Source organism: Acomys russatus, chromosome 26 (assembly GCF_903995435.1).
Source record: "Acomys russatus chromosome 26, mAcoRus1.1, whole genome shotgun sequence".
Lineage (NCBI taxonomy): Eukaryota > Metazoa > Chordata > Mammalia > Rodentia > Muridae > Acomys > Acomys russatus.
Window position 1 is genome coordinate 7,608,192 of NC_067162.1, and position 26,948 is coordinate 7,635,139.

Here is a 26,948-nt window from a genome sequence, read left to right on the forward strand (position 1 = left end):
CATCTAACAAGCATATGACCACAGCAGCACCCAAAAGCAAATGTATGAAGTCACCTGGGAGAGGAAAACGCCCCTGTGCTCGTCTTCAGCGCCTACAGCAGGGTGACAGCCACGGAGCTCGTGGGTGTCTCCCTGGGTTGCCAGCATCGGTGGGAGAAGCTGGCTCTGGGTCACCACCAGCACACAGCGATCACCCTCCCGTTTGCTTCAGCAGCTAAGGAGCTACTGACCCAACTCACTGGGGCTCTGGGCAGTGCACGGGTGTGGCCTCCACTTCCCATAATGACAGTAATGATCCTCGATACTTACAAAGCAGATATGAAGATGATCGGAGATCTCATAGGCAGGTGGGCGGGGTCCTTAGGAGGAGGAAGTGTTCCCGAGTAAATTCGTGAAGGAGAAAGGGAGGATGGAAGGTGGAAAAGAGAGGGGAGGATGGGCAAAGCAGTTAGCATGGCTCTGTGCCGCCAGGAGTTCTAAGGAGCAGTGTGAGCGGAAAAGCAAAGATGTTGGTGGCAAATGAGTGAAGCTATGAGATGGACAGCTTAATCAACGTGGGTCACACCTGTCACATTTTTAAAATCTTCCAAGTCATTATTAATATTTTTAGTCAATCTCTCTCTCTCGGTGAGGTAACTGGACAGAACGTCAAAGTTCTCTGAAGGAAACACTGTGTCAGCAACAACAAAAAACATCTTCCCACATTGGGAGTGAAATGCTCTTCCTCTGTCTGCGAGGGTTAAGAACACATTCTTGCCTGGTCCACTTCTTGGGTGACTTCCTACACTAGACTGGGTCTCTCGCACTCTCCTTCTTGCCTGTGGGCTTTGGCTTATACATATACATATATATATATATATATATGAAAAATAGTTGAAAAAAAGAAAAGAGGTTCGACTTCTATCGCTCAGTACCACCAGTTTGGCGTTCCTTCCAAGCCAATCACAACTGAAAACCAAAAAGTAGGACAAGCCAGTTGTGTCTTCAACAGGCAGTGAGGGAAGTACTTGAATTTTGAACTATTCCAGGAAATCTGACTTTAATAATACGCTCTCAGCTCCTATAACCGGAATAACCAGAACTCGGGGTGACGAATTAATCCCCCGTCATCTCTCCTCTTCGTCTCTAAGCCATCCACAAGTCAGGATCCTCTTTGAACGGATACACAGTCTTGTCTGATGGATGTCAACTTAATACCTTCTTTGACTCCACATCTTTCCCGGTCTTAGCAATGCTTAGGTACTTTTTAATAGTCTAGCCATTCTGAATATCCTCTTTTAGATTTGTCATCTTTTAAGCGCATCCTTTTGGAGGGATAAGCTGATGTCAATCACAACCCTGAGTGGGGGGGGGGGGAGGGAGGAGGGAAAGGGAGGCAAAACTAAACACTTGTATTTCCAAGGATCTCATATTCCCCTTACCTCCCAGGAACAAGAAAAGGGATGTTTTTGAGCTTTGGTTCTACTGACCCATCCCAATGTAAATAATATTTGCTTTTATTAGATTTTTTTCTTTCTTCTTTTTTCCCTTTGGACCAAGATCATTATTTTTTCCACCTACGTCAAATCATCAGTTGTTCAAATTGTTAATATCAGGACTGAGGAGGGGACCCAGTTGTAAGATGCTTGGTATAAAGGACCTGACCTCAGACCTCTAGGAGCCACATAAAACAAATAAATAAAAAGCCAGGCCTGGCAGTGTGCACCTGTGACTCTGTTTTTTATTTATTTTTCTACACCTATAACTTTAATGCTGGAAAAATCAGAAGCGGGGGGATTCCTGGGACCTATGGACCAGCCAGTCTAGATAATTAGAGAGCTCTGTGTGTACCAGTATCCTCATATGTGCACATACACAAATATGTACATCCACAAACCCCAGAGATAGACACAAAATATAAGTATTTGCCTTTTTTTTTTTTTTTTGGAAAATGTATGCATGTATTTGTCTGTGTATGTATATGCCACCTGCAGTGCATGAACCACCCGATGAGGGTGCTGGAAACAAAACCCAGGTCTTCTGGAAGAGCAGCAAGCTCTCCTGATTGGCCAAGCCATTGCTCCAGGACAATACTTGTCTTTGGTTTTGCTTTTAGAAAGTTTCTGGGCCTCTTTACTGATCCTTAAACTTGCCAGATGGGGGAAGAAAATGAAAACAGCAGGCTTTCACTTTAGAAGTGACACCGGCGAGGTCATAAACACGAAAATGTGAGGACCCCTACTACCTCAGACCTTTCATTTCTCCCAAATACAATAACAGGTTCTCACTAGGTGTCTCGTTAATCTGATAGCAGCCGGAGGGGTGGGCGAGCGGAACACGCACCCAACATGAGACGTCAGCACAAACGCAGACTTGCTGGCCCGGCTCTGTGGCGACTGCCAATTACAGTAGCCAGACCTGCAAGAGGGCTTGATTACATGTAATTTATAAAAAGTAAACAAGCTGGGCAGCTTAGGAACAATGAACAGCGATCTTCCAGCCAAGAGGTGATAAAAACCAAGAATAAATGACTCAGCATTCCCCTACCCGCCCCCCCAAACAATAGCCTGGGCCCTGGCTCAGAGAGTGAGGCAAGTGGGTATTCAGGCTATGATTCAAGGACAGCAGATGGAGAGGGGTTCTGCCTAGCAAGTAAGACCTTTCACAACCTCCAGGGCTCAAAATCCGGCCTCTTAAATGACTGTTCTTTTCAACTCGACCCAAGTAAAGAAAAGCTTTGACTCCAGGGACCCCACACAATTCTACATCTAAAGTGCAGCTTCCAGTGGAATCAGAGGGACAGAAAGCCAACAGATAACGCAGGTGTGACAACAAAGCCTCATGCAGGATTTCTTTCCGGGTGGTCAGCTCACCATGGCATGCTCACAAGCCAGTACCGGGCTGTGGTTTGTTGTGGGACTGGACTGTGTGACCACAGAAGGTGGTTCAGTTCTGATCTCACCTCCCTCCAAAGGCTGCAGCAGAAATCTGTCTTCAGACACAGCCAAGTGTTCCCAGCAGTGGGCAACCGCGCCCCAACCCTACACAAATCTCTTTATGTGGAAACATCTCAAGAAATGAGCTTGCTAGTAATAGTAAGCCAGCTCGCGGAGTGTGTTTTTGAAATCATAAACATCAATGATTCTTGTTCCTAAATATATAAAAGGTAGTAAACATACTTTTTAAGTATCTCCTCAGCCGAGTGGGATGGCGCATATCTTTAATCCCAGCACTTGGGAAGGCCCGGCAGGCAGATTGCTGTGAGTTCGAGGCCAGCCTGGTCTACAAAGTGAGTCCAGGACAGGGAGGGCTACAGAGAGAAACCCTGTCTCAAAACAAACAAACAAACAAACAAAAAAAAAAAAAACCCCAAAAAAACAAAAAACCCAACAACAACAAAAAACAAGTATATCCTTCTAATTTTCTGAGAATTGTTCTATTCCCAGGGACTAGACACTGACACTTTAGGATTGCTTCTGTGGGCTACCTGGGCGATTACAAAAGTGCCACAGAACTGAAGAGCCAAGTGATCTTGCCCTTGTTCTGCTCCACCAGCTGATGCAGGCTGTTGGCCTTATCTGCAAAGCCTTGCTGTTGACTGGACAGTCCGTGTACTCATTGCACACAAAAGAAACAGTGTTTGGTGATCGTGATTCTTTACCAAACTGAGCTTAGGAGGTATTTTTATTGCAAAATATAATTTTTTATTTCCCCCCTCCCTCCCCCATCTGTGTACATTCATACACGTTCGCAAGTTGCAAGAACTGGCCTTCTCTATTAAACTGAGGTCTTCAGGCTATAGGTAAGTACCTTTTACCTAATTTTTCATTTTCTGGTTTGATTTGTTGACAAAAGGATTTCATATTCCGCATTGCTAGCCAGCCTCAAACTCACTCCTCTAGTCCCACTCTGCTCTCAAACTTGAAATCCCCCTGCTTCACCTTCCCAAGTGCTAAGATTACAGACACACAGTCTACACATAATGTAACGCAATGGTTTACTACCCGCCCAGACCACACGCTGTCTGAGGGGAAAATGAACAGCCACATAAGTAATTACAACCAGTGTTATGCTAAAGACACAACAGCACAACAGTCTTGCACATTGAGTCTGTGCTGGTGACAAAGTCCAAGGTAGGCTGGCAGAGAGAGGAAAGAAGCAGAAGTTAGTCTCGTTTCAGAGACAGAAAAAGAAGGCTAAGAATTCCTGCAGGGGGATGGAGTACATGCAAAAATCCCAGAATGACAGATCTCAGGGACAACTGGGAATGCAAAAGTCCAGCAAAGTAGAGGCAGAGGCTGGCTGAGGAAGGTAGCAGCAAGTCTCCTGGATGGCTATGCTTATGCCACATGACAAAGCCTGCTGAGCCAAGGGTAAAGGCCAAGGTACCACCAAGAGTAAGGAACACAGCAGGACCTAAAACTCCAGACCAGGGATGTGGCAGCATTAGATCTGGTTCAGAAAATCTGCATGGCTGCCTTCACAGAGAGATCTTTGCGAGACCGGATGCAGAGACCAGTTAACAGTTAAAGCACTCCAGAGGAAAGGGAGCAGAGGACCCACAGTCAAGAGCTACTGAGGTGGCAAATGGCGACAGGGTTTGTTTTGGGTCCCGGTAGGTACAGAATGAGGGGACCTGTATCCCGGAGCCACTGGAGACGGGTGACGGTGTGGCACACTGAGGACGCGACGGGAAGACCAAGTCTAAAGGGTGAAATGCTGCAGGAACTTGGCACTTCTGTAGAATCTCTAAGCAGTTAGGCTGAGAGAATCCTCGGCTTATTGGCATACAACTTGAGGGCGTCTAATTATGCATCAAGACTTTACAGACAAGGGGCTGGAGAGATGGCAATTAAGAGCAGCAGCTGCTCTTCCAGAGGACCCAGGTTCAATTCCCGGCACCCACATGGCAGCTCACAACTGTAAGTCCTGTTCCAGGGGATCTGACACCCGGCACACAGACATACATGCAGTCAAAACAACAATGCACATGGAAGAAATAAAATAAAAAAGACTGACAGATGGACTTAACAGGTCAGAAGTCATACAAGTTATAACACTTGGGAGTTTCTAAGAATTCTCATCAAACATAGAACTTGGGGGCGGGGCAGGGCTGCTTTGTTTAGTTTTTGATTTTTAAACATATGTCTATAGGTATATGTATGTCACACTGTGCACATGAGAAGGTCAGAGTCAGTTTTCTTCTTCCACTATGTGGGTCCCGGGGATCAAACTTGAGTCACCACACTTGGTAGCAAGTGTCTTTCTTAAAAGCTGATCCAGCTGACCCACCTGAGCACAGGGCTTTTATTTATTTTTTAAACATATTTTATTAATTTAGTCATATTACATCTCAATGGTTATCCCATCCCTTGTATCCTCCCATTCCTCCCTCCCTCCCATTTTCCCCTTAGTCCCCTCCCCTATGACTGTGACTGAGGGGGACCTCCTCCCCCTGTATATGCTCATAGGGTATCAAGTCTCTTCTTGGTAGCCTGCTATCCTTCCTCTGAGTGCCACCAGGCCTCCCCATCCAGGGGACATGGTCAGAGATGGGGCACCAGAGTTTGTGTTAAACCCTCAAGGAGTTCACAATCTCACAATGGATGAAAAGCCAGCCTGGAGCTCTTAGGAACTCTAGGACTTACGCACACTACAGCCTGTGTGAGGAAGATGCAGGAAGGGGCTTGGTCACATCCCTCAATATACCCAAGAATTTCATGAGAGAACTACAGTGCACCCCTAGACTAGGGGACAAGGGGCTCCCTGGTGGAAGTTGGTGGAAACGGTTCTGGCCAGTGAGGGAGTCCGCAGCCACATCCACACAGCCACAGCCACAAAACCAACTCAAGGGCAGCTGTGGAAGGGAGAAATGAAACAAAGGATACTATATTCTTGCCCAACTTTTGAAAGTGGAACTGTCCTTAGTTAAGCTCTGAAGAAATGTTTCCCTAAAGAAGCCTTCCTGAATCCCTGGACCAATCTGTCTGTGCTGAACTCTCTGACAGCCCCGTCTCTACCGTAGGATTCTGTGTATGAGTGCATCCCATATGCTCCATTAGCATACAACCTTGGTGTCCCCTTGGTTTCTTCTTGTTAGGGGTTGGTCTAGTGCTCTGTGCATTCAGATGCTAATTTCTGGGCTCCAAGACCTAGTTGCAGTCCAGACATGTGCCTTCTCATGAACACCAACAATGGTGTGAAAACTCTGCTCTCCAGATGATCTCTGATCGGTTAATAAAGAAAGGCTGAACAGCCTGTAACTGGGAAGAAGAGAGGGAAAGCGAGGCTTCGGTTCCCGTGCTTGGGTGTCAGCTAGGGACCATGAAGGAGGGAGAGAGGAGAGAGGAAAGGGGGAGAAAGATGGAGAGAAAGGACACGGCCTGATGGAGCAGATGCCTCCACGCAGAACCAATACTGACGTTTGACTAGGAAGTAGCCACACTAGCTTAGAAAACCAGTATAAATTGTACCTGCCCAGTTAAGTAAATCAACAGGTCTTTGTCTCAATTATTGGCGAGCTAGCCAGAGTTTAAAAAAAAAAAAAAAAAAAAAGCCCTCTAGAATTAATAAATGCCTACAGTATCTTACAGTTGAGTTTTTCACTGCGCCTTACTTACACCCAGCACTCACTGGGTGACTACAGGATTGTCCCTGAGCCGTGACACTTCTGACCCTGGTGGGACAGCTGTTATCTTTGGCTCCTTTTCTTTCCCTGCAGAATGAGGAGGTTGGAGTCCTCTTCATGAGCAGGAAGGAGAGGAAAACAAACGGAAAAAGACTATGCCATATACTTACTGTTTTTGACATGCAAATCAAAGACAGACTTAATGAAAAGCCAGAGGACACAGACCATACCGAGAGGAAGGTGATTTATTCTAGACTCAAAAGTCTACAGTAGTTTGGGGTTAGCTACACTTCAGACAAAGAGTAGACGCCCTCTGCCCTCTGGGAATTAATATCCTGCCACAAACACCGAAGAAGAGTAAGGGAAGGAGTGAATGAAATAAACAACCACACTCTTTTTACTGTGTGCTGCGGGCCACCATGACAGCCATCTTGAAAATGCACCAGGCTTGCGGTTCCTGTTTGGAGTGTTGCACACTGATAAGTTTGACGCCTGACAAGCTGATGGCTTACAGAAACAGAACCGAGGACACTATTCACTAGAACCTGTTTGATTCTGTCCCTTTTCTTTGGGGGCAGGTGACACACATACCCCATGAAGAGGCTTGTGTGTACACACACACACACACACACATATACACACACACACTTATGCACACACATATACACACATATACATGTTTACATATATGCATATATACATATATACATACACATACATACATACATGACATATATGTCACGAGATCAAGCCATCTTTTCCAATACTCAGGACTCTGTCACTTTCTCTCAATACATTTAAACCTGAAAATTATCACGGAGACCCTGTCAGGTCAATTTTAACTTCACCAGAAGGCAGAGGGTCCAACTCCCTAACTGAATGAGGCAGTCACCAAGCCCTACACCATCACCGGAATTCAAATTACGGAAGGCAGTATCTTACTAAGTATTTCTTGTGCTGAACTGAAATAGTAGAGTACTTCTCAACTGCAAATCAAGTGTTATCATGTCAACCAGCACTGACTAAATCTTGGCTACTAGGTTCTGGCAGGAGCGCTGATGGGGAGGCTGAGTCTTGGAGGTGTAGTTTTTAATTCTTTAATCGGTAGTCACCTCAGGGGTGGAGTGCCGCTAGTCAGACGTGGCCAGCCACATTCCCAGTGCACTAGTAACTAAAGGCTGTGTATCAGGAGGGGTGACGCAGGCTGCCTAGGCTGCCTTACACGGACAGCACCGAGGTAAGGGCAGAGGGGTGAGGGCTCGGGGAACAGGGAAAGATTTACTTTTTCCTGACTTGGGAAAATTAGCAAAAACAATTTTACAGCATCAGGCAAGGCAGAGCATTAAAGGCAACAGAAACCATAGCAAAAATGAGCCAAGTCCTCAAAATCCCTAATGCCACAGTACACGTCCAAGAAAACAGGCCTCCTAACTGAGCTCACGATACCTGGAGAGGGGTAGCTCAACACTTGGGAGCCCTTGCTGCTCTTCAGGGGTCCCAGGTTCAGTTCCCAGCTCCTACACATCCGTAACTCCAATCTGAGTGTTTCTCCCACAAGCTGATTGTGCATACATTCCAGTAAACATTCATCCGTGGAAAATTAAATAAGTACATGTAAAGAATCTCTTAAGTAAATAAAATTTCATTTATCTGCTTATTTCATGTAGCGATGCTATGATAAATTCAATTTCATCTAGTGTCATGCGAGTATGTAATAAAACCTTGTTTGCTTTTTTGGTATTTTCCCCAGAGCTTTTCTTCAGAGCAGCGGTTAGAAGTCTCTCCTAACAGAAAACAGAGCTGTCACTGTTATTTTCCATGTGCTATAGTCTTAAGAAGACCGTACAAAGCTGGACTTAAGCCACTTGAGTCAAAGCAAAAGAAAATAAATAATAAAGGAGGAAAGGAAACACACTTAACAGTATAGTTAAAGCAAAGTTTAGTATTTTTCTTCCTTTAAAAATATGAGGGAGATTTTTAAATAGAAAAGAAATGTTTAGACTTCAGCATACTGTTTTTATTTCAAAAAACAATGTGGCAATTTGGTCCCCACCTCCCTTTTAGGACATTGCTTTTTGTTTTGTTTTTTTAAAGAATAAACACATATCAAGGCCAAGTAGGAACTCAAAGCAAAAAGCTGAGAGAGAGAGAGAGATAGGGAGGGAGAGAGGACAGAGGAGAGAGGGGAGGGAAAGAACATAAGAAAACACTGTCAGTGAATGCGTCGTTCTAAAAATGAAAGATAACTTCGTTCAGAAAAGGACAAACATTGGTGGAAAACATGCCAGGGCAGGGAAAAGACGACTTAAACAGTAGGAAAAACGTGAAACAACTCACGGAACCCCTTCTAGCAGCTCTCTCCTTTACACGTGCACACCTCCACCGTGCGCTCTCCCTATAGTGGCAGAGCGAAGGCAAACCACATGGAAAATTTTTGTTCCAGATAATAGTGCAGGACAGGACTTGGCAGCTACAAGTTGTAATCAGCAAGCTTCAAGAGCTAAAAGTATCCGAGATAAGGACCAAATATGCATTACAAGGCCCTGCCTCTCACGGAGCCGCAGGACGGCCAAAAGCCTGTGAGGTTTACCACTTCGCTATGAATTTGGAAGTGAGAAATTTTCAAATAGGGAGATATCCCACCCACCCCCACCCACCCCCGCCTCTAGATGGATAAAATAATTGCCTAAAATATCAACAGACTCTTTCTCTTTCAGTTCAGGAATCCTTGTATTATTTACGGTGCCCATGCGTGTGAGTATGGAATAATCCAGGATTCAGGGTCATCCCCCCCCCCCCCCAGCCACCTCCGATCCTGAAATGACTTCTCCCAGGGATTCTACAGGCTTACCATATTCATTTGCCTACCATTCAGGAAAGTTCCTGATCCCCTGCCCTGTGTTAGCAAGGGAAGGGCCTATGTGGAAACACATATCACGACACACCACTTTTCCCTCCGTAATCTAAAGGACACTAATTTTATCTGTGGTCTAGTCCCAGAGGAAAGGAGGAAGGGCCTTGCGGCTCTACGTTTTCTGTGCTCAGTGGACACACAGGCTGAGATGGAAGGAGTCACAGAAAGGTGACTTCTCCCTAAGTTCAAGCGGCAGATTCAGAGCGAGGGCTGATGGGAATGAGGCATCATGTCAATGCGAGGCATGTGAAATGAGAACACACACACACACACACACACACACACACACACACACACACACACACACACCCCATCAACAGTCAGCCAAGGTTTCCAGTGCTCACCCCTCCAACACTGGCTGGCACTCACACAGCTGGGCTAAGATGGCTTCCAAAGTCCAAGTTTAGAGGCTAGCAGCTCGGGAGGCAAATGAATCAAAAGCTCTTTTATTCTTCTCCCCACTAAACACGCTCCCTCTCTGTTGTGAACCGAAGGCTTGCCAGAATGAATTATTTAGCTCGAAACAGACATAAAGAAATCTTTAAATAACATAGGATCCCTTGGCATTTTAATGAGCCCAGGTGAGCGCACAGGTTGCTGCCTTCCTTTCTTCTTTGGGTCGCAGAAAACACGCTGTGGTTAGGTGCCCGTGAGAACCTTATTATGTCATAGCAGAAACAAAAACTTCTCCAACAAGAAGTTGCAGCAGCCATCCGAACTCCAGGCACGAGGCTCAAGCATCCTGCAGCACTTCTTGTCACTTTCATGTCCTCTTTCTTCATTTAAAGCCACCCTTCTTTAGGATTTTTGCTACCGCTGAGAACAGCGGTGCCTCAATTCTTCCTGGAGCAGCTTGAACTTCTGGTGCTAAGTTTCCTGTGGCCGCCCCCTTCCCACTCTGCTCTCAGACTGAACTCTTAAGCAACTCCAACCCGTAGCCCTCATCTGGCAATTAATCACAGGTAGTCGCATAACCAATCTCTTAGTAAAACGATTTAAGTGTGCCTGCACCTACAGTTGTTTTCACAGATTAGAAACTCCTTACAGGCAGGGAGTGGACAGGTGCCTCTGCAGCATTCCACACAAGGCCCAGGACCAAAGCTCCTGAAATACCTGTTTATTTATTCAACCAGCAGATAAGCTGGAGAGCGTCCACCCCGAGCCCGGTGCGGCTGTGGGTGTGCCCAGCGAGTGAGCACTGAAGCCAGCTGTGGGCCTGAGTTCTGCTGTCTTGAGAGAAACACTGGGAAGTCCACAGAAATCCTACTCTGTTCTCACAACTATCAGAGACAAGCAATAAGGCCTAGCAAGAAGCTCCCTCTGAGGACGATGAGGATGCTCTGGTTGCAGCTCTGCCGCCTTCTCCTCCCCTTCCAGATAAGGAAACAGGCTCAGGAAAGTCAGTGATCAGGTGGGGGAGGGTCTTGTGATGCTGTCTCAAATGCTGTCCTCCTGCCTCCACCTCCCAGACGCAGGGATTGTTGGTGTACTCCCCTCCCAGCCCCCCAGCCCCCACCACTACCCACCCCCCAGCCCCCGTGCCCAGCTGACAGCTGTATGCAGTGCCAGAACTTCGGGCATGCTAAGCAGACACTCACTCAGTCAGCTAACCCACATACATCCCCACACCAAAAATGATCTTCTTTTAAGCAGCAGATTTCTAAACCTGTAGTCCCAACAGATGCCTAAGTGAGTCACCTAAGTCTTTTTACCTTCAGGAACAGAGTGTCTAAATGACAGAAGTTCCTCTTCGGGTGGGCTAGCCAAGCCGGAAACTGGCTGGATCTAAACTGGCTGGAAAGAGACCACTAGATGGCCTCTGGCTTTGTGACAATCCCATCTGCATGGCACATGACACACCTTCCGATGTCAGGGCAGTTTGTAGTTGCCAGGTTGGCCGTAAAATGAGCAAAGAAAAGTAGGGCCTGAGTTCTCCAAGAAACCACCTCTTGTTCCAGAAAACACATGACTATTCCTCCACTTCATTAGTCCCTCTGTCCTGAGCTCTTCTCTTTCTCTGCATGTACCTATACCCTTCCCGACCTCCCAACTACGTTCTTGGAAAAGCTGAATGTCATTGCAGTCCCATTGAGTACCCGTGTCTTCTTTCGGGTTCTACAATTTTAGAAGGAGAAAAAGGATCCAGTTTGGGGTTTAAAAAGCGGTCACAAAACCACCATCCAAAAAGATACAGCTCCCAAATAGGAATTCGGAATCCTCAAAAGTTAACAGTCTGATGGAGGGATCCGGCCAGCTTAACGGGAGAGCTTTATTTATACAACTTAGCATTCTGCGCAGGCACAACAAAAGAATAACTATCATTAACTAGTAGGAAGGCTTAGTATAATTACTGTTAAAGGGCCCCGTGCTAATAGGCGTTGGTCCCACCACACTTCAAAAGGTGGAACAGCAGGGGAGTCCGAAGTGAATATTCACCAACTTGGAAATAACGAGGAAAAATGTCCAATCAGAAGAGGAGCTGTGCCACTTCAGTGTGAGGGAAGCCTGGAGAGCTTGACCCTGGCCTTCAATTTAAGCACACACGCTAGGGGATCCCTGAGCCAGGAGGATGCTGCACCAGCTCCCTCCTCCATGTCAGATGTCAGGTGCCCACCCAGTGAGAGAGGTTATTTCTGTTTCTAGGCTCACTTCCAGAACTAGAGACGTGTTCCCAGAGTCCAGACAAAAACTGTCCTGTTAACTGACAGCTGCAGCAGGCAGAGCTCAAGCTGGGTGACAGATTACCCACCCAAGAACTGGCCGGGGGCCTTGCTCCAGGGATAGCTCTGGCTTCCCGGGCAGGTTCTGCTACTGAGAAGGGAACACCTGCTCCTTGCCTCGTGGACACCTGCCCACAGCCGACAGCAGGCCTCGATGGGTGTCCAGACTGGAGGCAGGCCACAGGGAAGCTCCCCCTGCAGAGCTCTGGTGAGTGCCAGCTGGCTTGAAGCAAGTCTTTATTCACTCATTTACATTTATTTCTGTGAAATTTTCAAATCCTAATGAAAATTTCACCATTGCTTAAAAAAACAAAACACAAGAAACAAACAAACAAAAAAAACCCAACTTTTTATTGGGTTTGTTCTTTGAAGTAGTCAGGTGTATATACTGTGCACTCTGGATGTTATAACCTTCACCATTACTTTTGAAAAGAAGTCCTCAGAAATCTGAACACCTACCAAAATGTATATGGCTGCTAACACAAAGAAAAATGTTTAAGAGAACAGTTAAAACATTAAAAAATAATAATAATAAAAAATTGAGACCTTGCTTTGGCAAGCCTCAAGTCAACTAGTAAGGATTACCTTAGTAATTTTATTTTTTTTATTAGAGGTGTGTGTGTGTGTGTGTGTGTGTGTGTGTGTGTGTGTGTGTGTGTGTGTGTGTGTGTGTGGTATCTGTGCTATAGAGCTTGGGTTGAGGTCAGAGGTCAGCTTTCAAGAGCCAATTCTCTCCTCACAAGGATCACAGTCAGGCCATCAGGTGTGCTCTTATCCACCGACCCTTCTCCCTCAGCCAGGACTGGGCTTGAACTTTGCCTCTTCCTGCTTCCCAAGTGCTGGGATTACAGGCTTGAGGCAGCACGATTGGTTCAGAAGCGCAGGAGAGCAAACACTCAGGACTTCCTGCACACCAGGCAAAGCGGAGCTACATTCTCAGTCTTGCAGACTTAAATTTAAGGAAGAAATCTGAGCACGACTTTTGAGTACACAGTAGCAGGCGTCCACTCATCCCTACAGGCCTGGTCACTATGCTCTGGAGGTCCTTCAGCCAAACTGAGTGGTGATGGTCACCTCCACTGGAAATAAACCTGTAAAAGAAGCTGCCAGGAAACGGAGCATGCAACCGGTCCTCACCCTTTCATACAGAAAGACGGAAAAGAAATGACCAAAGAACCTACTTCCGAGACTCAGGAGTCTCCTCCCTTCTTCTCTCACATTCTCTCTCTCTCTCTTTCTCTCTCTCTCTCTCTCTTTCTCTCTGAGAAGCTCGAGGAATGTTCCTCTGTCAGATGAGCACAAGGACAAGTGAAGAAGAACTCGAGGCTGTTTGCAGTGACTGAGAGCAGACGCGGAAGTTACAGCCCTATGGAACTAGTCAGGGGTCACAATTTGAGATGGCTTTAAAGAGGACATCAATACAATTTTTCTTTTTTTGCATGTGCATGTGGTATGCATGGTTGTGGCTGGACGGGCACACACATAGGGGCACACACATATGTGCAGGGGTGTGTACGGGCCCACAGGTGACATTAGATGTCTCTGCCAATCGCTGTCTACTTCATTTATCAAAGAAGGAACCTCCTTCAGTGGAGGACTTGCCATTTACAGCTGATTTAATGCTGCAGCTGGCCCTGAGTGTGCTATGTGTGGGTCACCACAGCTGGAATCACAGGTTGCCCAGCTTTTCACGTGAGTTCTGGGGTTCAGTTCTCACACTCGTGAACAAGGCAACATGATTTATCCATTAAGCCATCTCCCTAACCCTAATTTTTTTTTTTTTTTTTTTTTTTTTTTTTTGTCACTTACAGACCTTACCAATCATCTTAATCAATGTTTGGACTACTCTAAAAGTACTGTAAGCAAACACTGAGACAAGTGTCAAAGTCCCAAGGCAACACTTTCCAACAGAACCATGATACTCAAACTCCCTGAAGTCTCACTTAATAATTACAGTACAAGCATCTAAGATAAGCTCTTCATGCTGCAAATGCTCATTAAAATAGCATTATTAGGCCAGAAAGATGGCCCAGAGGGACAGCCCTCGCCCCTACGCCTGGGTTTGATAAGCAGGACCCACATAGGGGGAAAGAAAGAACAGACTCCCACAAGTTGTCCTCTGACCTAAATGGTGTGTGCACACATACACACACTCACATGAACACACTAAATAAATAAAGGCTAAAACTTAAAAAATAAAAAAAAAAAAAAGTGCCAGGCATGATGGCACACATCTTTTATCCCGGCACTCGGCAAGCAGAGGCAGACAGATCTCTGTGAGTTCCAACCCAGCCTGATCTACAAAAGCAGGGCAGGTTCCAGCCCAGCCATGGCTATACAGTGAGATCCTGTCAACTAAAAAAAAAAAAAAAAAAAATGACAACAACAATAAAATTGTCAAAGAGGTGAAAGCTCAGTTGTAGAACACTTCCAACTATGCGTGAGGCCTCGAGGGCTTAGGTTCCACCCCCATAAACACACACATACAAGACTGAAAAAATATAAACCATTAGCAATCAGTAAAAGGAAAAAAAAAAAAAAAGAAGACTAGAAAAATGCATGTATCCATGCCTCTACCCTCTCTGGTCAAAACTATTTTTTGAAAAACAAAGCCGGATACCAAAGTTAAAGTTTCAATAATCTGAAGAGGCCAAATCTGGGGGATAAACCTGACAAGATACATCTCACATAGCAGTCCCTCACGTCCTCCTCTTGGCAGTCACCTGTCTCCTGTCATCCTGGGCCACCCTCACCTCCTTCACGAACATGTAAAGAAAAGACTAGACAGCAGGAGTGATGGCTCACATGATAAAGTGCTTCCCACTGAAGCCCAAGGAACTCAGTCCCACCCCAGCTGCCTTGTAAAAAGCCAAGCATGGAGCTGCACCTGGTGATCCCATCACTAGTGAGGCGGAGTCAGGAGAATGCCTGGCTGGCACTAGCCAGCCAGCTGACCCTAATCAGTGAGCCCCAGGTGCCAGTGAGACTCTGAGAAAAACAAGGTGGATGGTGCCTGAGGAATGACACACCTGAGGTTGACCTCTGGCCACCACAACGCATGCGTGCATGCATGCATCCTTTCACAAAACACACATGCACTCATACACACACACAGAGAGAGAAAACACTAGCAAGAAAACCCTTGGCTTCAGAGTTTTCTCCTGAATGGGTTCTATCTATCAAGACGCACACGACCCAACTTGGCCATGCAGATAAAAAGCGCTCTGCATTCTGGCTGACTTTCCCCACAGACACTTAACTTTGTTGTCTCCTAAACTTGAATGGCTACTCAGGAGCGAAGCCTGGGGCTTGCTCTTCAGCACCCTGCTTCGGACTGGTTCTTCTTCCTTGAATTCTCAGCTAAGAGTCAGACTCACAGAGAGTACAGACTGAAAAGGCCATGACTTAAGTTGAGCTTGCATTTAGAAGACTGCTGCTGTATTCCCACTACACCGTGCTGAATGTGCCCACTCGTCCCTGACTCAGAACCTGACAGGGTTCGGCCTACTGAGAGAAAATTACTATGGTCAACGAATGGTACATGTACATATGCATAAACACATAAACACAGATTCGCACACTTTATTTCCATGTATGTATACGTACTATTAATATTTTATTAATAATAAATCTTACTTTGTTTTTTTGTTTGTGTTTTGTTTTTGAGACATTGCCCTGGCTAGCCTGGAATTTGCTATGGAGACCAGGCTGGCCACAAATCTTCCTATTTCTGTCTCCTGAGTCCTGGGTGGTACGGGCATCTACCACATGCCCAGTTTTTATTTTCTTTGGCCCTTAGCAAGACCGTTTTGTGTGTGTGTGTGTGTGTGTGTGTGTGTGTGTGTGTGTGTGTTGTTGACTTCCTCCCTACAAGGCTTTTCTCCTCCTGTGCTTCCTTACCTTGTGGCTGGTGTCTAGAACAGCGCTCAGCACCTCTGGTGAGTTACAAACTACTGTGAAAGAATGCACTGAATTGCATTATCAGCAAATATACTGTACTTTAGTTTCCACCAACAATCCTAAAACCATCCTTCCTAAGCAGCGTCTTGTCTCCAGCTCCCCATCCATGCAACACAATCGTCTCTTTACAACTAATTCTGAAGATGCCACTACCACTCTTTTTTAGAATTAAGTTGCCATCTTTACTAAGAGATCCAGGCAAACCATGGCAGATGGAGACACATCTCCGGGGAACCTCTGACAGTTTGTCGAATCACATCTTTCAATGAAATTGCTCGTCTGTAATTAGTTCTAGCGGAAAGTGAACCAGAAGCTCGCTGGTGAGTTTCCTGAAATAAATATTGCGCGGTTCATACAAGCAAGTAAGTAATCTGATGCAGACTCGGTGTCGATTCCCTTCGACCAGAAACAGGTCACATCAAAACAGGTAGGAAACTCTATTTAAGCGGCTACACGGTTTGCTTCAGGTGCCAGGTCAAAGTGTCATTTCTTTCCTGGCGGGAGACGTGGTAAAATTAGCCGATCTGGAGGAGGACTTAAGACCCCAGACTCCTGAAGAAGGTACAGATTTCCAGTTAAGTACTGTAGGTTCCTTCAAGATACAGTTTAACTCACGATCCGCATCTTGACTCAATTACGCAAATAGTATTTAAGCCGCTCAGGTGCCCGGGAAAAGAATCCCAAACACCAAGAAATCCCTGCTGGCTTCAGCTGTCCCCTCTGCCGGGCTTTGACAGCGCGCCTCCCAAACAACAGCCGCCAGGCTCCCCCCAGCGCCCTCCTGTCGTATCAAACCGCCAAGGTTCTCGGGCCAAACTCCAATGTCCCTCCTAGCAAAACCGCGAAAATGTGAACCCTGCTAAGCAGACGGTAGGGCGCGTACGAACGCCCCCCCCCCCTTCCCTTGAGCGAATATTTTGAGAAGTTTGCCTACACGATCCACTTCTGGCATCCACGGTTCGCTTTCATCCACCTCCTGGAGGCGCAAAGGAGAGTGGGCGCGGACTCAATCGAGAACCCCGTGAGTACTGCTACCACCGCGGTTTCTCGGTGAGCGGAGATTTAACAATTCCATGGGAATCTGATGCAGATAAAAAAAAAAAAAAGAAGAAGGCTCCTTCTCCCAATCTCACCCCACCCTTGCTAAATGGAATTAACAACAGCAAAAGTATGCAGCCAGCTTTGAGCTGGGAACCTGGGCTCCTCCAGGCGATGAGGCCTTGTGCAAGGGAGGCGGTCTGCAATATGGAGGGATAAAGTTTGGCCGCCAAGTGGACGTCAGGGTGCGAGTGGACCGCACCCGGTCCGGAGCCTGTGGGCCGAGAGGGGTTGAGGAAGAGGAGGGCAGGACTCAAGCACAAGCCAGCCGGGCGCGCAGACTGCTGCAGCCGCGGTCGGCGGTGCCCTGACCTGTACTTACATAACGCTTCAACTTCTTCTCCGGGGGGGACTTGCGGAGCCATCCCGAACAGACCACTTCGCCGCCGCTCATGGTGCACGCCGTGAGTGCTCGAAGACCAGGAACCGATGGGATCGGTGAACACAGTGGACGCGCTCCGGGCACGGCGGGCACACGCAGCCCGGAGGACCTCGCAGATTCCCCCGACGGGGCGGCCCGGCTCCGTGCGCCCTGTGTCTGCGATCGAGCCTCTCTTCCGCAGATCCGCGGACCGAAGCGGAACCCGGTTGGGAGCTGCGGGGAGCAGGGCTCGCCGGCCTTCTTTCAGTGAACCCTCCTGGCCGCCAGGCGCGCCGTCCCGCCGCCTCGGCAGCGGTCGGGCTCGGCTGGGACTCTGCCCGGACCAGGAGCCCTGAGCTCGAAGCTCTGCGCTCCGCCCCTTAGGGACAGGACCTCCCGCGGGCGCTCCCCGCCGCGGACCCCACGCTGCACGAGCACACACAATGCCCGCGCGCGGTGTCCGATCCGCTCCGCCCGCTGGCGTTTTCACACGGAGCGGGACGCGATCTTCTCCTTCCCTCTGCTCCGAAAAGGGTGCCCGGGAAGGCGTGCGGCGTCTAGGTGGCAGCAGGCGCAGGGGCAGGTCCCGATCCGCCTAAGGAGCGCAGGGACCCGCGGCAAGGCTCGGGGCGTCGCCGAGCGTCCGGGAGGTCGCAGGTCCGTGGCGGGAGGGTGGGTCTGCGCTCCAGCCTCCGACGAGGGCGGGGATCGGCGCGGGGACGAGGCGCAGGGCGGCTCTGCTCCGGGGAGGGACCCCTCTGTCCTGTCCCCTGCGCTCCTCCCCCACCCGGGGGCGCGCGGCGGTTCGGGGAGGCGCGGCCAGGGCTCGGGCCCTCCTTCTCTTAGCCTTTCCGCCTCCCCTTCCCACGACCGGTCGCCTCTAGCTTCTGCCCAGACTTTCTCTGAAACTCCTCCGGAGCGCTTCCAGCCAAAACAACAAGGGCTGAGGAGGCGGGGCCGGCGCTGGGAGGGAGCGCGATGGCAGAGGCACCCTGGGATCTGTAGTCAGCCGGCACTCTGGGGTCCTCGCCGCCCCGGGCCCGCGCACTAGGGAAGGCGGCGGTCCCCGGGAACGCAGCGCCACCCCGGTGCTAGCGCGGGAGCGGCGGGCAGGCTCGCCGGCTCCGTCTGTGTTTGCCATCTTGAAACTAGCCGGTGTCAGTTTGTACTAAGCGATCCGGAGTTTCAGAGGGTTTCTCCACTTGACAACCCGAAAAGATAACCCAGCCAAGAAGGAGAACTCACTCCCGAGGGTCCTGGCTGCGAGAGACAGAAGGGCTGTGACCCCCGACCCAGAGCGCGCCAGAACCACCACAATACACCCGGAGACCGAGGGGGACCTCCTGGACACCTAGGGCCTGACCCAGGCAGGAGCCCTTCTGCCCAGTAGGGCGATCACTTAGCCTCAACAAAGTGTTTCAGCTGCGTGTATTTGAGACACGATAAAGCCTCACACTAACTCCATTCTCGGGCTATTTCTTCCAGTTAGCTTTGTATTTGCTTAAAACCTGCCCTGGGATATTGGACAGGAAACAGAATCGAACTGGCTACCCTATTTGCCTACTTGTGTGTTTTATAGTTACTGTACCTGGGCCGGGTTCAACAGTCTTGTAATAGAACTCTTATTTATGGGTGCGTTTGGAACAAAACCTTGGAACAAATTTTAGAAGGCAATATAATCAGATAAAAATGCTAAAGAACTGGGCGTGGTGGCTCACGCCTATAGTCCCAGCACTCAGTCGGGAGGCAGAGGCAGGCAGATCTGTGAGTTTAAGGCCAGCTTGGTCTATAAAGTGAGTTCTAGGACAGCCAGAACTACATAGAGACATCCTGAGTCAAAAAAGAGGAGCATGTGAAAATATGAATAGATAATCACACGTTTCTGTAGTGTCCGAGTTTGGAGCACTCCTGTTAGGCAGGTGCCCTGTATCTGGATCGTTGTAGGTTGGAGAAAGAGAGAAAAAGGACTGAGAGCCTGGCCTGGTAGAACACCTGCAGTTTCAGACCTGCGGAGTCAGAGCAGGAGAAAGAAAGAAAGAATAGAGGGAGAAATGGAGGCAGGAGGAGGCAGGAGTGAGGAAAGAAAAGAAAGAAAAGAAAATTAGGTGCTGGGCTAGTCATAAGACAAACGCCTTTGCATGTAAGAAGGTGCAATGGCCTCTATTCTTGCCATAAAGTCCTTTTCAAATGGAAACGTCTAATCTATCTTGTATTATTTAACTTTTGGAATTTCAAATAAAGCTTTTTTTCCCTTTTCTTTTTTTAAGATTTATTTATTATTTATACCGTATTCTACCTGCACGTGAGCCAGCACACCAGAAGAGGGCAGCAGACTCCATTATAGATGGTTGTGGTTGCTGGGAATTGAACTCAGAACCTTTGGAAGAACAGCCAGTGCGCTTAACCTCTGAGCCATCTCTCCAGCCCTAGAGTTTGGTTTTTTTTTTTTTTTTCAAATAAGTTTCAGTTATTCCATTGCTATATGCAAAAATCTATAAGTGTATATGGCAGCTTACACCTATAACCCCAGCACTTGGGAGACTGAGGCAGGAGGATTGGTGTGAGTTCCAGGTCAGCCTAGGCTAGAGTGTGAGAAAGAAAGAAAGAAAGAAAGAAAGAAAGAAAGAAAGAAAGAAAGAAAGAAAGAAAGAAAGAAAGAAAGAAAGAGAGAAAGAAAAAGAAAGAAAGAAGAAAAAGAAAAAAGCACAAAGAATTCAAAGTGTTTCAACGAACGCTGGAGAAATGGATGTGGGGTTAAGAACACTGGCTGCTCTTTCAGAGAACCTGGGTTTGATTCCCAGCACCCACATTGTCCCAGGAGATCAGACACCCTCTTCTGGTCTCCGTAGGTCCCAAGCACGCACATGGTACATAGACCTACCTGTAAGCAAAACACATACGCATATAACTTTAAAAAGTAATTTTAAGAAGTATGGCCTTAGATTTATGTTTGAGCCCACGAGATATGCCTCCACGTATTAAACAACACATATTACTCAGGCAGCAGAAGAAGACTGTGTCACACTGGACATAGCTTGAGCATAGGAAACCTCAAAGCCACCCACCCACACACACACACACACACACACACAGTGACATACTACCTCTAACAAGGCTGTACCTTCTAACAGTGCCACTCCCTATGGGCCAAGTTACATTTTACCTATGCACCACCTTCACGTCATGTATTGAATCATATTTTATATGTGTTCACCAAAATGCTTGCTAGCGTGCTGGCTCAGGCTTCTAATCCCAGCATTGAGGAGGCTGAGGTAGCGTGAGAACTTGTCTCAAAAAAAAAAAAAAAAAAAGACAAAATAAATGAATAAGTCAATAACTGGCCTGCTGGGAAATGCTATCACATATGAACAGGCGGGGCTTTATTCTCACACAAACATTTACAGAATGTCTGATACCGAATGCAAAAGAGGGGACTTGTGCCCCAACCTCCTCTAATCTGGAAAGAAAAATTTTACAGTTAATTAACCTCCAAAATGTCTATAACTTAGTTGATAAATGGTGTGGAAGAAAAATATATACATATTTGGGCGTATAATGGAGAAATGATTTAGCCTTCAAGAGGGGAGAGGAGTAGGTCGAGAATGACTCCTCTAAGCTAAAGAGTTTACACCGAACTCTCAGGACAGGCAGGTGCAGCTTGGCCAGGAGAAGGCAAAAGTAGCTCTAGGTCTACCAGTCCTGAGGCTGCTGGGAGTTCCCCACCCACCCACCCACCCACTGGGACAGGGTTTCTCTGTGTAGCCTTGGCTGTTCTGGACTCAACTTTGTAGACCCAGGCTGGCCTCGAACTCACAGAGATCTGCCTGCCTCTGCCTCCCCTGGCTTGCTGGGAGCTTTAAAAGGATTGAATGTGCACAGGAACAAAGTGTGTGTGGGCAACATGCACCCCGGGTGAGATGACAGGGGTATCCAGAGAGCGAACTGCTGATCCTTGGAGGGCTTTAAGTTTGGTTTGACCTGGCTAGCCTCACCATGGATGACCTTGAAGTTTTGATCCTCCTGCCTCCAACCCCTCAGTGCCAGGGTTTCTAGTGAGCACCAACAAGCCCAACTTGGGAATCTTTTTGAGTTTAGGCCCTTCGTGATCCTCTGGGCCCCCACTTTAACGTCACTTCTCCCATTTTGTTTTCATTTTCACCCTCTGCCATCATTCTTGCTTCTCGGTGGCTTTTCTGGTGTATGACTCTCTGTGACACTGTAGTCCATCCGACTTCCCCTTTAGCCATTTCCCTCCTTTCTTTAGTCTGTGGTCCACAGTTTTGATCGCATGCCCACACCTCACAAGAGTCCAATTCTAGTAGAACCTTGCTATATTGTTTTCTGTACCTAAACAACAAAGTCACGGTCAGGTCAGTGACAGCGTTCTAGGATGCTTGTGAGTGGCTTCAGGTCCACCCCCAGCTCTTAGACATTTCTATGATGGGATCTAAAGTTTATAAGGTACAGGGAGTCCTTGGAAAGAAAAAGTGCAGCCCTGGGATGTAGTTGTGAGAGGGTGAGCCTAGTGTGAAACCCATGCTTTGATCCCCAGCGCCACGTAAAGCCAGGCACAGGAGCACACACCTTGTTATTTGGCACTGGGAGAGGTCGAGGCAGAAAGAGCAGAAGCTCAGAGTTGCAGGGGAGTCAAGGCTGTCCCCTAATACATGAGACCCCGCCTCAGAGAGAGAGAGGGGGGAGAAGAGGGCATCCAAGTACAATTAGCATAAGTATGTGATTACAACGGGGAACTAAGTCATCCAGAAATCGCGGCAGTCTTCTCTCTAGCATTACAGGTGACATCTAGACCCCCTCTTCTGCATGAACTTGCTGCTTACAGCCTGGCATCCCCCTCAACTAGGACCCTCTATCCTTTCCTCCTCCTGCAAAAAGCCTCACCAGTTTCATAGCTGTGCCCTGGTGTTCCAGTCCATTAACAAATGGTGTCAGGCCAGACAACTTGCGAGCGATAGAACGTCATGTTTTAGAAGCCGGGAAGTCTGAGATCAACGACCCAGCAGAGTTGGTCTCTGGTGAGGGCTGATTCCTCGTAGAAAGCAGCATCATGAGAGAGCAAAGGTGGCCAAGGTCCCTCAGGTCCCTCTCATAAGGCATTAATTGGTGGCCTCCTGCCTGATGGCGGAGCCCACGGTCCTGCTGTTTAGCTTTCAGCAGGTGGATTTTAGAGAGACACAGACTTGAAGACCTCGGTAGCTTGCAACTCACTTTCCCTCTTGCTTGTTTTTTCTAGTTTGCTGCAGTTATCTGCCATGCCCACCCTTTCTCCGCTGCTAAGGATTGACCCCCAAAGTCTTGTGGGGGATAGGCAAGCACTCTATCACCGGACTCCAGTTCCCAGCTTTTCTTTTTTCTTTCTTTTGTTCAAGTGTGTGTGTGTGTGTGTGTGTGTGTGTGTGTGTGTGTGTGTGTTTGAATGAGAAATGTCCCCATAGTTGAGCATCGGAATACTTGACTTCCAGGTAGTCCCACTGTTTGGGGAGGTTTAGGTCTCTCCTTGCTGCAGGAAGTGTGTCACTGGAGGCAGGCTTGGAGATTAAATTCCTCTGGCCAATTCCGGTTTGCTCTCTCTCTCTGCTTTCTGCTCTCAGCTTCCTGCCGCCCTGCTTGTGTCTTGCTGCCATAACTCTGATCCACCATCATGAACTCAATGTCATGGAGATTATAAATGAGAACAAACTCTTCCTTCTATAAGTTGCCTTGGTCATGGGTGTTTTATCGTAGCAACAGAAAAGATAATATAGACCAGGCTGGCCTCAGACTCCCAGAGCTCTGCCTGCCCCTCCCCCCCCAATGCTGGGACTAAAGTATACCCTACACACACACACACACACACACACACACACACACACAGCATGTTGAAATAAGGGAAACTATCTTTTTAACAAGGAAACACTTGCTTTTGGAATATTTCAAATAGAATTATTATGGCATATGATAAATTTAAACGTATACTGTGTCATTGTCCTATTTTCGATAGGCAATAGTATTTTGTACAGTCAAAAAATGTTTATTGGGCCCTGTTTTCTTTTAAACTCTGTGTTATTAAATGACAGTTTCAGATCAATGCTTGTTATCAACTCAAAGTAAACACTGTATGCGCAGGTGACAAAGACTCATGCCAAAATTAACAGTGAAGTAGAGTGCAGGGTGACAGCTTTTCAATAAATGATATTGGACCAACTGAACATTCATACTGGAAAGTCGTGGTGCATGACCTCATCTTATGATGCAAACAAAAATCAATGCCAAAATTCAAAATGTAATGGTGATTGTGTAGGTTTGAAAACTAAAGATGAGACCAAGGTCACGGAGCTCAACAGTAGTGTTTACGTAGTGTCTACAAGACTCCAGTTGATCATCAGTGTCACAAAGAAGTAAAAGAAAGGGCTGGTGAGAGGGCTTAATGGGTAATGGCACCAAGCCTGGTGATCTGAGTCCCGTCCTAGAGATCTGCACAGCACGGGGAGGGGGCCACCTCCCTCCAGTGTTCTCTGACCTTCACACACACACCATGACATTTGTGGGCACACAGACACAAATAGGTGCCACAAAAATTTAGGTCCAAAAAGTGGGGAGAAATGAAAACAATCTAAACAGTGTTTTGTTTTTGTTTTTTTGGTTTTTTGGTTTTTTGAGACAGGGTTTCTCTGTGTAACCTTGGCCATCCTGGACTCACTTTGTAGACCAGGCTGGCCTCAAACTCACAGCGATCAGCCTGCCTCTGGCTCCCGAGTGCTGGGATTAAAGGCGTGCGCCACCACACTCGGCTCTAAACAGTGTTTTAAAACTCTTAAACTTTGAGAAAGACAGGAAAAAAAAAATGACCCCTGAAAATTTAAACTGATATGTTAGACAGAAGTAAATTGAAAACATCTCTTGGTCAGAAAACAGCTTTTAAATTTTCTGTTTAATATTTGTTTGTTTATTTTTATTTTCTGAGGCAGAGTTTTCCATTGTACCCCTGGAGAGTCTGGAATTTGTGTAGACAAGGCTGATCTTGAACCTTCAGCAATCCCTCTGCCTCCTCTTCCCCAGTGCTAGGATTGCAGGCGTGCCTGTGTAAGATACATCTTTAAGAGGGTTCAGAATCAGGGCTGGTGAGAGGGCCCAGTGGTTAAGATGCTTGCTGCCCAGGCTGACACACAGGGACATGTGCAAGCATAACACACACACAGAGACACACCCACGCACAGACACACACAGAGAGACACAGATACACACACAGACACAACACACAGAGAGAGAGACACAGACACACAGACACAACACACATACACACACACAAATACATAATAGAAAGAAAGAGAAGAAAACAAGGAGAGTAAGAAACTAGGCTGGAAAGGTGGGTAAATGTATAAAAGCAATTGGCACGCAAGGCTGTCAACCAGAGTTCAATATCCAGAACCCAAGCAGAAATCCGGACTCTGGGTCGATCTGTGCTCCCAGCTCTTCTCCAGTGGTATATATACAAGTGGGAGACCAAACAGGAGGATTGCCAAGATGCTCTTGGCTCCACTAAGAGAAACAAGAGAGCCCCTGCTCAGTAAAGTAAAAAGAAAGAACTGACAACTGATTCCCCCAAATTGCCATTTGACCTCCACATGCACACTCTGGCCTGGTCTATCAAGTGAGTCCAGGACAGCCAAGGCGACACAGAGAAACCTTGTCTCAAAACACCAAAAGAAAAAAAGAAAAGAAAGACCAAATACATGAAAAAATATTTTTTATGACGATGGACATGAAGAATGAAGGACAGTCCCACCTCAGGACAAGAACCAGGGAGAACTTAATGGAACTCTCGGCTTACTGCTGCTGGTGATATTCTGAGCCACAACACAGGGAGCTTAGAAGGCCCTGAGGAAATGGAATTTCAGGTTCAGGGAGGCTAATGCCCTTTCAAGGCTGCAAGACAGGTTGCCTAACAGGAAATAGCCATGGAAAGGCCCTCTCCAATGGCCTCTCTGTCAGCTGAATAGCAGTCTATAGACATGGGTGGGGTGAAGGGTGAGGGGGACATGACACAGGATGGGGGACGCTCACTATGCTAGGAACAAAACACCAGAAAGGAAGAGAGGACTTAAGATTACCAGAAACCATGTAGGTTGGAAAGGTGAAAAATTCAGAAGTTACAGGGCATTCTAAAATTCTCTGAGCAAACGTTGTCTCAAAGGTGGTATAAAATTAGCCATGGCTAGGTATGCTGTGGTCTTAACTTTAAAAATGTAGTGACAGCTTCCTTTAGGTTTAAGTTATTTCTGTGAATATATTTAAATACAAAGGCCCATGTGTTTACAGGAGACAAACACGAAATATCCAACAGAATAAAATGTACAGTGTCTAATACTGTGATGGTTGATACTGTCAACTTGACAGAATATAGAATCATGGAAAAGACAAGTCGCTTATATTTCTGTGAGAGAGTGTCTAAAATAGGTTAATTGGGGTGGGAAAATCCCCTTAACTGTGGGGGGAACCATCCCATGGGCATGAGAAGGGAAGCACTCTCTGAGCATCCCTTCCTCTCTCCTCTCTGAACAGTCTGTGAGCATCCTTCCCTCTCTCCTCTCTGAACAGTCTCTGAGCATCCCTTCCTCTCTCCTCTCTGACTACGGGCCGATGTGATCAGCTGGCCTTCGCTCCTGCTACAGTGCCTTCCACGACACAAAGGACTGTGCTTCCTTGCAATGAGAGCCAACATAAATCCTTCCACCTTTAAGATGGTTTTTTTTTTCACAGCAACAGGACAAGTAGCTAATACAAATATCCATTCAGAAATGACAAGCAGGTGAATGTGACCTAAAATGAGGAGAAAAAGCAACTGGGTCCAATGAAGAAAGCTGAGTGTAGTGGGTTATGCCTGAAATGTCAGCACCCGGGAAGCTCAGTGCAGGCGGCCCATGACCTTGAGGCCAACCTAGACTATACAGTGAGTCTAAGGCTAGCCTGAGCTGTATGGTAATACCCATTATATAGAGTAAAATATAAGTGACACATGTTATAAAAATTAGTAGACAAAAACCATAAAGAGTTGTTATGGTCTGGGGATGTGGCTTAGTGGCAAAGCACTTGCCTAGTATGTATAAGGCCCGAGGGTCAGTTCTTAGCATTGCAAAATATAGACAGGATATCTTGTGTATTGTATGGACGCAACACCTGTCAATTAAGAAAAAAAAAAATACGGCCTATAGGAAAAGGTAGAGCAGAAGGTGGGATGTCCAGCAGACAGAAAAGATTCCGGGATAGTGGCAGGTGTGGGAGATTCATCCA

At 47.2% G+C, this 26,948-nt stretch overlaps 1 protein-coding gene across 5 annotated transcripts in view; it reads right to left on the reverse strand.

Annotated features, from left to right (window-relative positions):
* Positions 1 to 18,003, reverse strand: part of Gab1 (GRB2 associated binding protein 1) — a 111,852-nt gene extending 93,849 nt beyond the window's left edge. For 3 of the 5 annotated variants that reach the window (XM_051169104.1, XM_051169105.1, XM_051169102.1), the window contains exon 1: positions 17,622 to 17,946. In XM_051169104.1, coding sequence (XP_051025061.1) covers positions 17,622 to 17,693 — 72 coding nt within the window. In that variant the 5' untranslated portion in view covers positions 17,694 to 17,946. Of the gene's footprint in view, positions 1 to 54; positions 314 to 17,621 lie in introns of those variants that run through there. The other 2 variants (XM_051169106.1, XM_051169103.1) reach the window with 2 other exon arrangements.
* Between the last annotated feature and the right edge of the window lie 8,945 nt (positions 18,004 to 26,948).